We start from the raw sequence: 15,542 nt of genomic DNA on the forward strand, positions 1-15,542 counted from the left end.
AAAGACATACAAATACAGTAGTTTAAAACTCTAAAGTCACATAATGAAAACGTTTTTGGGGTTTTTTTTTTTTTTTTTTACAGTTTTATCTGCATCGCAGCCCTAATCTGATCCATCTGTCTCCCCTTCTCCAATTTCTAGTGTGTAACACTCTGTCATCTATCCTTGTCTTCCTCTTCCCAAAGATTCAGCAGGAACAAAAAAAGCAACACAATCTCTTTAAACAAGCTCTCTACCTCTGTCATAGGCAGGAAAGCCTTGCTACAGTTAGGTACGAATGTACAGAAATAGGGACAGGGGTTAACACAAACAGTTAAAAGGAGAAGTTCTATGGATTATTAAAACTACTTTCTAGTAACTCTCTAAGTTGCAGAGGGAAGAGAAGGAAATTTGGCCTTGAATTAGTAGCTATAACTTTTCTACTCTGCCCTTTTCTAGGGAAGATTTTACCATGCTCATTAACTCTTGAAATGTTGGAACACTACATAGCATCTGAGGAAATTTAGCAGGAGGCCTGTTAGAGGTGGTGACACATTGCCAGTTAAACAACTTAACTCCTACCACCCCTCCAAACAACAAAAATAAAACCATGGTGAAAAGCAGTTTTTAGTGCAACTGTTTTTTTTATACGGGTAGATGTGAAGCAGTTTTGAAGTGTTAGTGGCTCTTTAACTTTTGTGTGGCTGTGAGGTCTTGATATGCTCATTTTGGTAGTACAGGGCACACATTTTTTCAAATTGGTGATTATAGGTATACCACTGTCCACTGATGACCTTTCACCCTGACACTACAGGAGATCTGATTATTGTACAAATGATTCCTGTGTTTAAATTTAATCCTACATTTAATCTGTAACAGTGATACTCAGATGTTTACAAAGAGAACATAAACACTTTTTGGGGGTGGATCTTTTTTTTTCTTTTTTTTAAATCTGACATCACTAGTACATTTGTGGAACACAAAATATATTATGCCAGTATTCTCTGCCTCCAGCTGATGGAAGGACTTCTGATGGAGTAGCAGTTTTAAATATCTCTTGAGGGCAAACTGTGGGTTTGATTATTACTTTAAAAAAAATTTACTTTTATGAAAAACATTTTAGCCTATTTAACCATGCCATGCACCTGCCATTGTTTTCGGTGTGGCAAGCCTACAAAACAAATGCTCCCATTTCATTTATTTGGCTATTGATTTAGCAAAAAAAGTTGAAAAGATTTGAGAAGGAGAAAAATGATCCTCTTCAAACTTACTATCCTTTTTTTTTTTTAATTCAGATTCTTTATTCTTTTTTAAAACCAGAAAAGAACCAGACATTTCAGCATGCAGACAAAAGCTTTATTTTAAAGTTATTCTTTCAGATCAGTTTGAAAACTAGTTGAGAGTTTTTCTGAGGATCTTGCTGTTCCCTGTACGTACCAGGATCAGTCCAGACAGTAGGGTTATGTCTCCCTTCCAGCAGGTGGAGTCAGAGGTCAAAGTTCTAAGCACCTCCCATTCCCAGGGTGCCTCCTGCAATCCTCCAGTATTCCTCTGACTCCAGCAGGTGAAGGAAGACATCCCCTGCGGTCCTGTTACTTTGGTCAGCTGAGTAAATTTACCTTTATTTGTAGTGAAGGGAGTTTTTTGTCCCTGGCTGATCTTTGACTAGATCTTCTTATGTTTAAAAAAAAAAAAAAGAATTTAGAATTAATTTGATGCTGTGTCCGTTGGCCTTGACACCCGGAAGACTTTAATTATTCCCGGGCAAAGAGGGGATTTACCGGTGGGCCGGTCCCTCCTCCTTTCAGTGCCAGAGAAGTTTATATGCCTCTGAAGGGAGCTTAGAGATTTTTTGTTGATTTCCAGGGAGGTTTCATTCCCCTGAAGAGAAAGCTCCATTAACTGTATAGCAGTTTAAAAACAAAACAAAACTGTTAAGTTCAAGGCAAATTTTAATATTAGGAAGGACACAAGACAAATTTATTTCAAGCCTTTCTTTTTTTCAGAGCTGTTTGTTAATTTTTTTTTTTTGTTATGCCACGTGGTTGTCGCTGTTCTGCCAGTGGAGAGTCGGCAGCACGGCTCTCCAGAGACAGTCTGTGCTTTCACTGCGTTTCTGGCGGTGAAGGGCCATCTGAGCTACCTCTTACTGGCAGAAAACGGCAGTTGCCGCGTACGCGCGATTTAAATGCTTCACAGCTGGCTTGCGGTCAGACAGAGGGGAGCACATTGAATGTTTATCACCTCCTATTTTAGCCCCAGAGCACTCTAGTTTGAACGAAAATGATAATATTCAACATTCTTTACCCCCGGGGGGGGGGGGGGGGTATTAAAGCAGCCATTTTCATCACAATTTATTTTGCTTATGCATAAGGCATATTTGGAGGCTACAGCAGATACAGAAGGTAATCAGCCACCCTCTGCTAAGATTCCTAAGCATGCAGAGGAACCTATGTCACATTTAATTAATATGGGTCAAGATCCTGACTTACAAGACCCACTTCTGGGATTATCAGCTGATATTATTGATGAAGAGGTTATGGGATCAGCGCTGGTGGAAGGGGATGATCCCCAAGAACTGCGATTGTTTCACAAAGAGGAGTTAGATCCTCTTATTCCGTTTGTACTAGAGGAACTGGCAATTCCAGTTCCTCAACCAGTAAAGGATTCCACTCCTGGGGATCCTGTTCTCGCAGGGATTAGGGCTCCGCCTAAATCCTTTCCTTTTCATCCTAAGCTTTTCCAGTTGCTTACTAGAGCAGCGGTTCTCAACCGGTGCGTCGCGACACACCAGTGTGTCGCCAAGCACCGGCAGGTGTGTCGCGTGGCTCCCGGTCCCTCCCGCTGCTCGTTCTTCCCTGCTGCCGTTGCCGCCGGGCTATCAGCACGTTCAAGCCCAGCGGGAACGGCAGCGGTGCAAAAAAAAAAAAAAAAGCTGTGGCATCCGCGGCTGCCCTTTTCTTCTTCCCCCGCCTGCATCCCCCCCCCCCCCCCCCGGACCCGGAACAGGAAGTGATGCGCGGGAAGAAGAAAGGCCGTGCCGCGTGATAAACTAGCAGGCACGGCCTTTCTCACGCGGCACGGCCTTTCTTCTTCCCGCGCACCACTTCCTGTTCCGGGTCCGGGGTGGGGGGGGATGCAGGCGCGGGAAGAAGAAAGGCCGTGCCGCGTGATAAACTAGCAGCGGCCGCTGCTAGTTTATCACGCGGCACGGCCTTTCTTCTTCCCGCGCACCGCGTATCACTTCCTGGTCCGGGGGGGGGGGGGAATGCAGGCGCGGGAAGAAGAAAAGGCCAGCCGCGGATGCCACAGATTTTTTTTTTTTTTGCACCGCTGCCGTTGCCGCCGGGCTATCAGCACGTTCAAGCCCAGCGGCAACGGCAGCGGTGCAAAAAAAAATAAAAATCTGTGGCATCCGCGGCTGGCCTTTTCTTCTTCCCGCGCCTGCATTTCCCCCCCCCCCCGGACCAGGAAGTGATACGCGGTGCGCGGGAAGAAGAAAGGCCGTGCCGCGTGATGAAGTAGCAGCGGCCGCTGCAGCATCGGCCCCCAAGCTATTGCAGCAGACGGTAATTGGGAGAGGAGAGAGCAGCAGGAGCCTCCCGCGATCGATGGAATTCTTCCTTATTGGCCTGCGGGGGCTGGAGGAGGAGGAGCAGCTACCGTTGGGGGGGGAGGGAGAGAGAGAGGAAGTGAGTGACAGAAAGAGAGAGAAGCAGCCAGCCAGCCTGTGTGTGAGAGAATGTGTGTGATTGAGAGCCTGTGTGTAAGTGAGAGAATGTATTTGATCGAGAGTATGTGTGTGATTGAGAGAAACTGGTCAGAGAGCTGATGTATGTGTATATGTGAGAGACAATGAAAGTGACTGCTCAAGGAGATGACTGATGTGTATGTGAGACAGTCAGGGATGTGTGTTTGTGTGTGTGTGAGAGAGAGAGAGAGAGAGAAAAAGCATGGAAGTGAGAAATCTGGGTATGTGAGAAAGCATGGGAGTGGGAAGCCTGTGTGTGTGCATGTATATGAGAGAGACTGGTTGGTAAGGTGACGGTGTGACTGGTGTGTATGTGAATGTGAGAGAGAGAATGTGATTCAGGGAATGAGAAGCCTGTGCACGTGGAGAGCGAGCATGGAAATGAGAGAGAGAGACTGGTGTGTGTGTATGTGTGTGTGTAACAGAGAAAGTGATTATGGGAATGAGAAGCCTGTGCATGTGAAGAGAGTGAGCATGGGAGTGAGAACCTGGGTGTGTGTGAGACACAGCATGGGAGGGAGAAGCCTGTGTATGTAAGACAGAACATGGAAGTGGGAAGCCTGTGTATGTGTGTGTATGCATGCATGAGAGAGATCAGGTGACGGGTGTGTGTGTATGTGTATGTGGGAATAAGAAGCCTGTGCATGTGAAGAGTGAGCATGGGAGTGTGTGAGATACAGCACGGGAGTGAGAAGCCTGTATATCTGAAAGAGAACATGGGAGTGGGAAGCCTGTGTGTGTGTATGCATGAGAGAGATCAGGTGACGGGTGTGTGTGTATGTGTGAGAGAGAGAAAGTGATTATGGGAATGAAAAGCCTGTGCAGGTGAAGAGTGGGCATGGGAGTGAGAAACCTGTGTGTGTGTGAGACACAGCATGGGAGTGAGAAGCCTGTATATCTGAAAGAGAACATGAGAGTGGGAAGCCTATGTGTGTGTGTATATGCATGAGAGAGATCAAGTGACTGGTGTGTGTTTGTGTGTATGTGAGAGAGAGAAAGAAAGTGATTATGGGAATAAGAAGCCTGTGCATGTGAAGAGTGAGCATGGGAGTGTGTGAGATACAGCACGGGAGTGAGAAGCCTGTATATCTGAAAGAGAACATGGGAGTGGGAAGCCTGTGTGTGTGTATGCATGAGAGAGATCAGGTGACTGGTGTGTGTGTATGTGTGAGAGAAAGAAAGTGATTATGGGAATGAGAAGCCTGTGCATGTGGAGAGAACAAGCATGGGAGTGAGAGACTGGTGAGTGTATGTGAGAAAGAGAAAGTGATTATGAGAGTGAGAAGCCCATATATGTAAGTGGAACACGGGAGTGGGAAGCCTGTGTGTGTGTGTATGGCATGAGAGAAACTGTTCAGGAAGGTGACTGGTGTGTTTGTCAAAGACTGGGAGATGATTGGTGTGTGAGAGACAGAAACTGGTCATGGGGGCATGACTGGTATGGTGTGTGTGTGTGAGAGACATGGGCCCTAAGGAAGAGGACCATGAGTATAGAGCTTAGCCACTACTGCTGCTTCTGGTGTGTGCTACAGCCTGCATGGAAGAGGAGTAGGACAGCTGCTGGAGGGGGTAAGTAAAGGTGGCTTTTTAAGTTTATTTTTCTTGATTGACTGCCATTTTAATTATTTAATATTATGTGATGTGTCTGCTTTTTTTGAAATATTTTATTGGTGTTTGGAGAATTTTTAATAGTTTTTATGAGTTTTTAATTGTTGGATGTTATTCTGTTCATAGTTGTTGTGAAACATTTATTCTGCTTATTAGTATAGTTTTACAATTATTTCTGTGTGGGGATCTATAGCTGCTTGTTAGTTCTGTTTTCCTAATAAGAGGTGTATTGGTTTTTAGGGCCTGATTTTAATATTTATAGTGTTGCCTTTTCATAGATAGGGTTGCTCCTGTTTGAGTGTATTCCATAATACAGGTGTAACTGTGTGTGGATTAGTTTATGTGCATTACTACAGATCCTGGGAGTATGTTAGGTCGGTTCTGTGTCTGTTACAGAGATATTTTACTAGCATGTAAGTGTTTTATCAGTCTTATTTGTTGCGTTTTCTCAAGAGGACATGCATTGGTGGTAAACTGCTGTCTTTTCATAAGTAGGGCTATTGAGCCTGAAAGTACAAGGAGTTTGAGTTGCTGTTACTGAGATGACACCAGAACCAGAATATCTTTTTTGTAGATGAGTTGAATGGGGAATGTCATAATTCTGCTTTACATCCATTATTGTGGATCAGGGGGGTTCCCGTGGATGCAAACTGTACATTTACATCTAGCCCTGTGACGATCATGGGTCAGTGTGTCACGCATGTGAGAACCATCTGTCAGGTGTGTCCCGACAGAAAAAAGGTTGAGAACCACTGTACTAGAGAATGGGATTTCCCAGAATCTGGTCTTAAGGTTACTAGAGCTATGGATAAACTTTATCCACTTCCGCAAGAATTTTTGAATTTGTTAAAGGTTCCTCAGGTTGATTCTGCAGGTTCTGCTATTGCTAAGCACACCACAATTCCAGTAACTGGAGGCACTGCTCTAAAGGATTTTCAGGATAGAAAACTTGAGGTTCTTCTTAAGTGTATCTTTGAGGTATCCGCTTTAGGTGTTCGGGTGGCGGTGTGCAGTAGTCTAATGCAGAGGGCAACTCTTCTGTGGGTCCAACAGTTACTTACCTCTCAGGATTTGCCATCAGCAGAACTTGAACAAGCCAATCGTTTAGAATCAGCAGTAGCATACACTGCTGATGCTTTATATGACTTGTTACGTACTTCGTCTCCTGCAGTTTCTGCAAGGAGGCTTCTTTGGCTTCGTCATTGGGCAGCTGACGCAACTTCCAAATCTCGCTTGGGTTCTTTTCCATTTAAAGGATCATTACTCTTTGGGAAAGAGTTAGAGCAGCTCATTAAATATTTGGGAGATAATAAAGTTTATAAATTACCAGAGGATAAACCTCATTCCTATTGTTCGTTCAATTCCTTCAGAGGCCGTTTTCGGGGCCAGAGAAGATTCCGTACTGGTAGAATTCCATCTTTTTCTACATGTCAACAGCTTTCAAGGGCTCAGGTTTGGGCCCATTCCTTTCGTGGGAGACGGCCTCTCCATTCTAACAGCTCCCAAACTTTTCCATTCTCCAAATCTCCACAATGAAGGTGCGCCGGCCCATTCCTTGGTGCCAGAAATAGGAGGACGTCTCTCACGTTTTCACATGGAATGGGTCAAAATTACCTCAGACAATTGGGTCCTCAATATTATAAAACAAGGCTACGCTTTGGATTTTGCACGCCCATTAAAGGATCTGTTTCTAGTATCTCCAAGCGGTTCTCTTCTAAAGCAGCAACTTCGTCAAACCTTACATCGGTTGCAGGATCTAGGAGCTATTGTTCCGGTTCCTCTGTCCCAATATCGAACCGGTCGTTACTCCATTTATTTCATTGTTCCTAAAAAAAGAAGGAACATTTCGTCCAATATTAGACTTGAAGTAAACAAGTCACTTTGGGTTCCTCCTTTCCGTATGGAGACCTTGAGATCAGTCAATGCGGCCATCCACAAAAACGAATTTTTGGCTTCTTTAGATCTGTCAGAAACTTATCTACATATACCAATTCAAGAATCCCACCAGAGATATCTTCGTTTCATGGTATTGGGCGAACACTATCAGTTTCGGGCTCTTCCATTCGGTCTAGCAACTGCACCTCGAGTGTTTACCATGGTAATGGTGGTAGTTGCAGCAGCACTCAGACGAGAAGGGATATTAGTTCATCCCTATCTCGACGATTGGCTCATTCGAGCGAAGTCAAAGACTCTTTGCAAACTAGCAACTCTTTGCAAACTAGCGACCAAAAGGTTCTGCATCTTCTTCATATACTTGGTTGGGTAGTCAACTTCAAGAAAAGTCATCTAGTCCCGACGCAAGTTTTGCAGTTTCTGGGTGCTCGATTCGATACGGCTGTGGGAAACGTTTTTCTTCCACAGGACCGGATGATCAAATTGATGTCTCAAGTCCGTCGGCTTTTGGATCTAAATTTACCCACGGTATGGGATTATTTACAGGTTCTTGGTTCTATGGCATCTACTCTGGACATGGTCCCCTGGGCTTTTGCACATCTAAGACCTTTGCAAAGGGCGTTGCTTTCCAGGTGGGACCCCAAGTCAGAGGAGTTTTATCTTCCTCTACCCCTTCTGGAGCCGGCTCGGTCCAGTTTAAATTGGTGGTTGATACCGCGTCACTTGCAGGAAGGAATGGACCTGGAGCCTCCTCAGTGGATATTAGTGACAACGGATGCCAGCCTTTTCGGTTGGGGAGCTGTATGCCAGTCACATTCGACACAAGGTCGGTGGACAGCTTCACAAGCCAAGTGGCCTATCAATCGTTTGGAAACCAGAGCGGTACGACTAGCACTCCGCAGATTTCTACCACTTATTCAACATCAGTCAGTGAGGGTTCTCTCCGGCAATGCCACGACGGTAGTGTACATCAACAGGCAAGGCGGCACAAAAAGTTGCTCAGTTGCCATAGAAGCAGACATGCTAATGACCTGGGCCGAATCTCATCTACGCCGTCTAGCGGCATTGCACATAGCAGGAGTAGACAATGTTCAAGCAGACTTCCTCAGTCAGTATCTAGATCCCGGAGAGTGGGAACTTTCCTGGGAGGCAATGAACATTCTCATTCAAAGGTGGGGGACACCCAGGTTAGATCTGATGGCTACCTGTGTCAATACGAAAGCGGCTCGGTTCTCAGTCGAAGGAGAGAACATGGAGCGGAAGGGGTGGATGCCTTGGTTCTACCTTGGCCCAAAGACATCCTTCTTTATGTGTTTCCCCATGGCCACTAATAGGAAAAGTCATGAGACGATTAGAATCCCACGAAGGTTCGGTGATTCCTAGGTCTCTTTCTATTCTTCCCATCAGACAGCGCTGGAAATCCCAGAGTGGAACCTGGGACCAAACTCTTTTCTAGAGCAAATACGTGTTGCAAGCATTTATTTATTTTTTTTAAACCTTCATATGGGTTTCTGAACTGATGTAGCAGAAATAAAATTTCAGATTGAAGATTCCTTGGATGACTTGAACCGATTGCCAAATGCTGTTAGTGAGGAAGAATTTCCTCCCAAAGAGGAGAATGATTCTTCTGTAGTTTGTATCTTCCATAAGGAGGAATTAACATACTTGATTACTCAGACCTTGAGTACTCTAAATATAGCGAAGAAGACAAAGGAAGAGGCTTCAATGTTTGTTTATTTGTTCAGTTTTATATACCTTCATTCAGTGCAGCCATCATAACGGCTTACAAAAATCAAACTGAGAATAAACCATTAAAAACATTGATGCATAAATTAATAATGGGAAATAAGAAGGGATCGGGGAGAAGTTGGTGGAGAAAAAGGGAGCATAAGGAAAAGAAGGGAAAAGGATTATGGTAACAGTATTGGTATTTAAACATCTTCGGGATGGTCTTATAGTGTTAATTATAAGTTCATATTGCTATTATAATGGTCGTTGCTAGATGATATTTCATTCTCTTTTGCATGATAATTTTATTTATTTATTTAACACTTTTCTATACCGACCTTCATGGTTGAGGACCATATCAGATCGGTTTACATCGAAAGGGGGAAACTGTAACAAAAACCATAGGTAAAAAACAGGAAGGACAAAGTTACATTCAACAGGGGTAGTAAACTTGGAAGCAAGACTGCTAGAAAGAAAGGTCTAAGGAACATAGTGATTAGGATAATAACAACAGTTAAAGAGACTGAGTAGGCTCTTATTCAGAACTTAAAGTTGGTATGGAGATCCATAGTTCAAAAAGGGTAATCGGTCGTCTAATGTGTATCTGAGGTTGATAATGGTTGATAGTCTTGGTTAAAATTAGATTGTTGCAATAAATAATCGTTAATGTAGACTTTATGAAAAAGTCTTTAGATCCTTCTTGAAAGTTTTGATATTAGTTTGAGTTCTTAAATAAGGTGGTAAGGAGTTCCATTTTTTAAGACAGGCAATGGAGAATCTTCTATTTCTTGTTGTTGAAAGATGAGCCTCTTTGATGGGTGGAATAATTAGATGAGAAGTGTTATTTAATCGAAGATTCCTGTTCTGTAGCGTGATTTTTAAGCTTGCTTGTGGTGATCAGAATGAATTAATTTGTGTATAATTATTAAAATCTTATAATCAATTTGTGATTTAATAGGGAGCCAGTGTAGTGAAGATAATATCTGCAGAAGACCCCATTATGTTCAGTATTTGGAAATCCTTTACCGCCTTTCCTTTGCAAAAGCTGTGAAGGATCTAATAGATTTGGAATGGGTGTCTCCTAAAGCTAACTTAAGAGGCGGTAAAGTGCTGGCCAAACTGGATGCATTGGTGCTTCAGGAGAGAGAGAGAGAGACTATGGTTTCCTAAAGTGAGATGTGTAGCCTGTTCGGTGATCAAGCGGACCACGATTCCTGTTGAAGGCGGTCTGGCTCTCAAAGATCCTCAGGCTAGATGGATAGTCAATGTTGAAGCAAGCCTATGAAGTGGTTGGCATGGCTTTGAAGGTGGCAGTCTGTGGATGTATAGTTGCAAGGTCTGGGTTACGTTTGGCAAAGCATGATCAGGAGGAACTAGGGAATGATTCCATTCAGCTATGAGTTAGGAGTAGCATACTTGGCGGACGACTCTTGATTTGGTGTTGACATCTGTAAGGGTTATGGCGTCTGTTGTTGCAACAAGACATTTTCTTTGGCTGTAGAATTGGTCAGTGGATTCCACGTCATATCCAAGTCTAATTTGACGAAGCTGCCTGTCAGAGGGCAGTTCGGGAGTTGCTGGAGAAGATAGCTAATGCCTGGGATGATTTAGAAGTGCCTTGATTATCTGAGGATAGGCCTAGAAGCTCCTCTCTCTTCCAGCCCGAAGTAAGTTTCCGGATGCTAGGAAATTTAGGCAGGGATGTTCTTCATATTCTCCGAAGTCCCAATCCTTGGATAGGTATTGTTCCTTTCAGTCATCCAAAAGAGGTAAGTAGGGGTCCTCTGGGGTGGGTGTCTCTAGTAGAGCCTCCTAGTGAAAGCTTGGGGACCCAATCCCTGATGCTGGAAATAGGCAGTCGCTTGTCAAAGTTTTATCAGAGTTGTGCTCAAGCTTCTTTTGGTTTTGGAACTCATTCGGGACAGTTGCACCCTAGAATTTTCTCCTTTGGTCTCATTTTTTTGGTTTCTTGGCATCAGAGCAGGAGGTAGTAAGAGTGACTCTGCAGCGCTTTCTTGAATTGAGAGCAATGGTGCCAGTGCCTAGATGTCAGTAGGGTCTGGGTTGTTTCAATATATTTTGTGGTTCCTAAGAAGGGCAGCATGTTCCATCCGATCCTGGATTTGAAATATGTCAAATTTCTACAAGTAACTCATTTCCAGATGGAAACTCTATGGTTGGTCATTCTTGTGGTAAGACAAAGAGAATTTCTGGCTCCATATCCCAGTAATTTGCATCAGCAGTTCTTTCCTTTCATGGTACAAGGAAAGCATTTTCGGTTTCAGGCCCTCCCTTTTGGTTTGGCCATGGCACCCCGGGCCTTTTCAAAGGTAACTGTGGTTGTGGTGGTGGCGTTACGAAAAGAGAGAATTTTGGTATACCCTATCTGGAAGATTGGTTGATAAGAGCAAAATCTGAACAGGAGATCATGGTAGTCATCAAAATGGTGATTTCAAATGTTGCAAGAGATGGGTTGGAAAATCAACTTTTCCATGAGCAGTTTGGAACTATCTCAGACTCTGGAGTATTTAGGGTTTTGTTTTGTTTTTATTTATTTTATTTAGTAAGCTCTTATATACTGTTGTTCAGACTGGCCATCACAATGGTTTCCATATATAAAACATAAATAAGAAAAAGTAAGAGAGCAATTATTCATAAAATATGGCAAATAAAATGAAATAAGATACAATAAGGGAATAAAACATGATAAAATATACAAAAATTAAAAGATATATCTTGGCATCTTATCCAGATGTTGTACATTTTTTGAAAAGAGTAAAGAGGATATGTGGTACTGCAATGGAATCTAAATTTGGTTTTAAAATCCCTAGTTTCTTTAGCTTTCAAACCAATAAAGAAGTCTTCAATTAAAGATCTAATACTAAAAACAGTTTTTCTAGTTGTGATTTCTTTAGCAAGTCATATTTCTGAAGTTCAGGCATTATCGTGTAGAGGTCAGTTTTTAAAGTCTACAGAAACTCTGTAACAATTAGACTGGTTCCATCATTTCTACCAAAAGTGATTTCTGCTTTTCATATCAGACAATCCATTATTTTGTCTGCATTTCACAAAAGAGGAATGTGAAGGAAAAAACAAGGCATTAAAGTATTTAGATATTTGCATTCTTTTAAAGATATTTAAAGGCCACAATTTATTTTCAAAATGTAGATAAATTATTAATTTTATTTGGAGGAGCATGTAAAGGTGAGATGGCATTTGAAGCCACCATAACATGGTGGCTGAAGGCAACAATATCTTGGGCATATATGTTGGGAGATGAACATGTTCTTGCAATAATTGGAGCCCATTCAGCAATAACTCAAGCTTCCTCTTGTGAGGAAAGTAGGAAAGTATCTGTAAATCCAACAGATATAGATAAAGCTACAATATGGTCAACTTAGATTCTTTTACTAAGCATTACAGAATGTATGTTCTCACAAAACAAGAAGCTGCTTATGGAGCAAGCATTCTTAAAGTGGGATTAATATCCTTTACCCAGCATAGTTGAGCTTTAGTTCTTACCAGTCATTCTGGACTGATGAAACAGAAAGAAAAGAAAGGAGACATTTATACTTAACTGATGATTTTCTTTCTTTTATTTCTGCTACATCGGTTCAGAAACCAATATGAAGGTTTAAAAAAAAAAAATAAAGTATTGTTTTCAAATACATAATTTTTAAAAGAGGAACTTTTTCTGTTTAAGTAATATATATTTTGAATGCTTTGTCAGAAGAATGCCAGCATATGTTCTGTGATCTAAGTATGTACTAGTAATGTCATAGGTTTAAAAAAAAAAATGATCTGACTCTATCAGTTGAAAAGGGGACTACACTCAGTCATTCTGGACGGATGTAGGAGAAATTTATCAGGTAAGTATAAAATTCCTTATGAAGAGCTATTAAACTATTTAAGTACATTCATGTTATATACTGAGAGAACCCTGCAGCTGTTTGAGCATCATATATTGTCTCCAGAAACCTTTATTAGCAGACTGCATGGATTGAGTGACTAGGCGATGTGAAGAAACAATAAGAAAATTTAAATCCATCATGTTGGCATTAATTTAACTTGTGCTTATTCAACCATTTTTACATGCAAGTTTTATTTTTTCTTAAAATTTTAATTGTCATGGATAATTTTGTTCTGTTGCTAAAAGTATTTTCAGTAGATAATTTTTTTAAATTAAGAAATATAATTACAATAGCAGTCATTTTTCACTTTCACTTGTAGCCATAATTACTAATGGAGCCAACTTGGCATTGCAATAAAATTTTAATGGCTGAAAATATCTGGTTTTCAAAATTAAATTGGCAATTCAATATTCTAATATGGAAAACATTTTTCAAAGTGTTGTATCATGGAATCCCTGCTCTTACATTTGGAATGCTTTGCAGGTCAAGACACAGACGATATTCTTATAGCCAGTCCAAGTCCCGCTCCAAATCACTACCCAGAGGTTCCAGCTCAGGAAGACGATCGAGGACACCTAGACGAAACTCTGGATCTAGAGGCCGTTCAAGATCAAAATCATTTCAACAGAATTCAAAATCAATAGCCAAGTCACAGTCTCGGTCACCTCACAGGCAGTCCAGATCTGGAACAAAATCGCAATGTAGTCACAGGCATTCTGGCTCATCTGCAAGATCTCGGTCAAAATCTCCACAAAGGCATGTCAACTGTGAGAGCAAAACCCTGAAACGCTCTCGTTCACGGTCTAGATCTCAAAATCATCGGCGCAAAAACAGTCGACAGTCTGCATCCGAAGAAGATTAATGCTGATGTGGCACCAAGAATATTACATCTTCTGTTACAATCACAGATTAGTTTTAAAAGAAATACAACACTGTTCAAGGCTTGTGGTCAGGTTTTCATCATTTTGAATAGAAGTGCAGAGTAAGATCAGGATTTGTGAAATGTCAAAAAACTAGTCTTGACTTCTAATGTAGATTACTTAAAATCATGAACCAGATGTAGTCCTTCAACTTGAAGAAATATTACCATATATGCCAAATTTTGTGTCCCATAACGTGTTACGGTTTTGGCAGTGTTTTCTTAAAACAGATGTATTCTGGAAGTTGTGATCCCACTAAGTATATAAACACAAGTACAAACAAAATATGTACAAGAAAAATACAGAAATTGTGCTCAATATAAATCTGCTATTTCTTTAAATCTAGTCATCTATTCAATTAAGAGACCATGTAATAAGAAATGTAAATCGTGTGTAGGTGGACAGGTGGTAAATCTGTCATAATAATAATTTTACAGGCCTTACATGTGTCTGCAAACAACATTTGTGTTGTATTTCAGCATTAGGAATGGTTAAATATGGATTTCCTTGAATATATTCATGGAAAGACGTGCAAAACCTTGGAAATGATGTAATAGAAAAACCTTGTATTGTCAAAATACAGTTGTATATAGAATTTTAATTTGGGATACGTCACAAAGTATACTTTACCCAGAAATAATTTTTTGGATTGTGGGAATGGAGCTTTTTTTTTTTTTTACACTGTGACTCAGTAGCATTTTGAACTGGTGAATTACTCATTATTTGTAGGTAGTTTTTTCTTTTAGTTGAGAATGTTCAGGATTAGCAAGTTGGTAGTTTAATGTGTTCTTTGCATGTTACTCTCACTTGTGAATGTCCCTAGTTGGCTTTATTTTGATTTTTTTTCACTTAACTGTGATTGCTATGATTGTTGTATTGCATGAGCTCTGTTAGAAACTTGCATATGCCTTCTAAAACTTTTTCATTTTATGATTTCTACTCCATAAACCATTTTGAAACATTTTTGGTTTAAAATATGCTATCTTGGTTTTTTTGTTCTGTTTTTGTTTTTTTTTTTGGGGGGGGGGGGGGGGAAGGTTGTTAAATTTAGAATATGTTTGGAATAGCTGGGGGAATTTCTTTTGTCTCAAACTTAAGACCTCTGTTGTAATCTTACAAAGAAACAGATGCTTAATAAATAAATCTTTTAAATGAATTATAAATGGGTTCTTGATTTGGGTTCAGTAATTTTAATATGCTCTTTACTATAGGATTTCATCTTTGTTCTTCCAAAAAAAAAAATCTGATGATATCTGAAACTTAAAACAAATATAGGGACAGATTTTAAAAGCCCTACGCACATGCATAGGCCCGGTGACGCACGCAAGCCCCAGGACGCGTGTATGTCCCGGGGCTTGAAAAAAGGGACAGGGCAGGGGCATGGCCAGAGGCGGCTGTAGGGCCTCTAGGCCGGGGATCCTAGCCAGCACTCGGCCTGTTTGCGCAACCTACGCCTGCCCAGAGGCCGGCCACAGCTTGAAAAATAAAGGGTCGGGGGGGGGGGGGGGGGTAGGTAGGCTGGGGGTCGGGGAAGGGAAGTTGGGGGGGGGGGTGGTGGAAGGAACAGAGAAAGTCATCAGGGCTCAGCGTGCACAAGTGTGCACCCCTTCTGCGCGCCAACCCCGAATTTTATAACATGCGCGCGACTGTGCACGCATGTTATAAAATTGGGGCATAGATTTGTGTGCGCAGGTATTAAAATCCGGCCCATAGTGTAAGCATTTCTCGGTTATCCCTGTCCCTCCCACAGAG

At 41.6% G+C, this 15,542-nt stretch overlaps 1 protein-coding gene across 1 annotated transcript in view; it reads left to right on the top strand.

Moving 5' to 3' along the window:
- Positions 1-14,956, top strand: part of SRSF12 (serine and arginine rich splicing factor 12) — an 82,846-nt gene extending 67,890 nt beyond the window's left edge. The window contains exon 5 of the mRNA XM_029595425.1: positions 13,354-14,956. Within this exon, the coding sequence (XP_029451285.1) occupies positions 13,354-13,732 (379 nt within the window). The 3' untranslated portion in view covers positions 13,733-14,956. The remainder of the gene's footprint in view (positions 1-13,353) is intronic.
- Positions 14,957-15,542: the final 586 nt, after the last annotated feature.

The sequence above is a fragment of the Rhinatrema bivittatum genome, chromosome 3 (genome assembly GCF_901001135.1).
Source record: "Rhinatrema bivittatum chromosome 3, aRhiBiv1.1, whole genome shotgun sequence".
NCBI lineage: Eukaryota > Metazoa > Chordata > Amphibia > Gymnophiona > Rhinatrematidae > Rhinatrema > Rhinatrema bivittatum.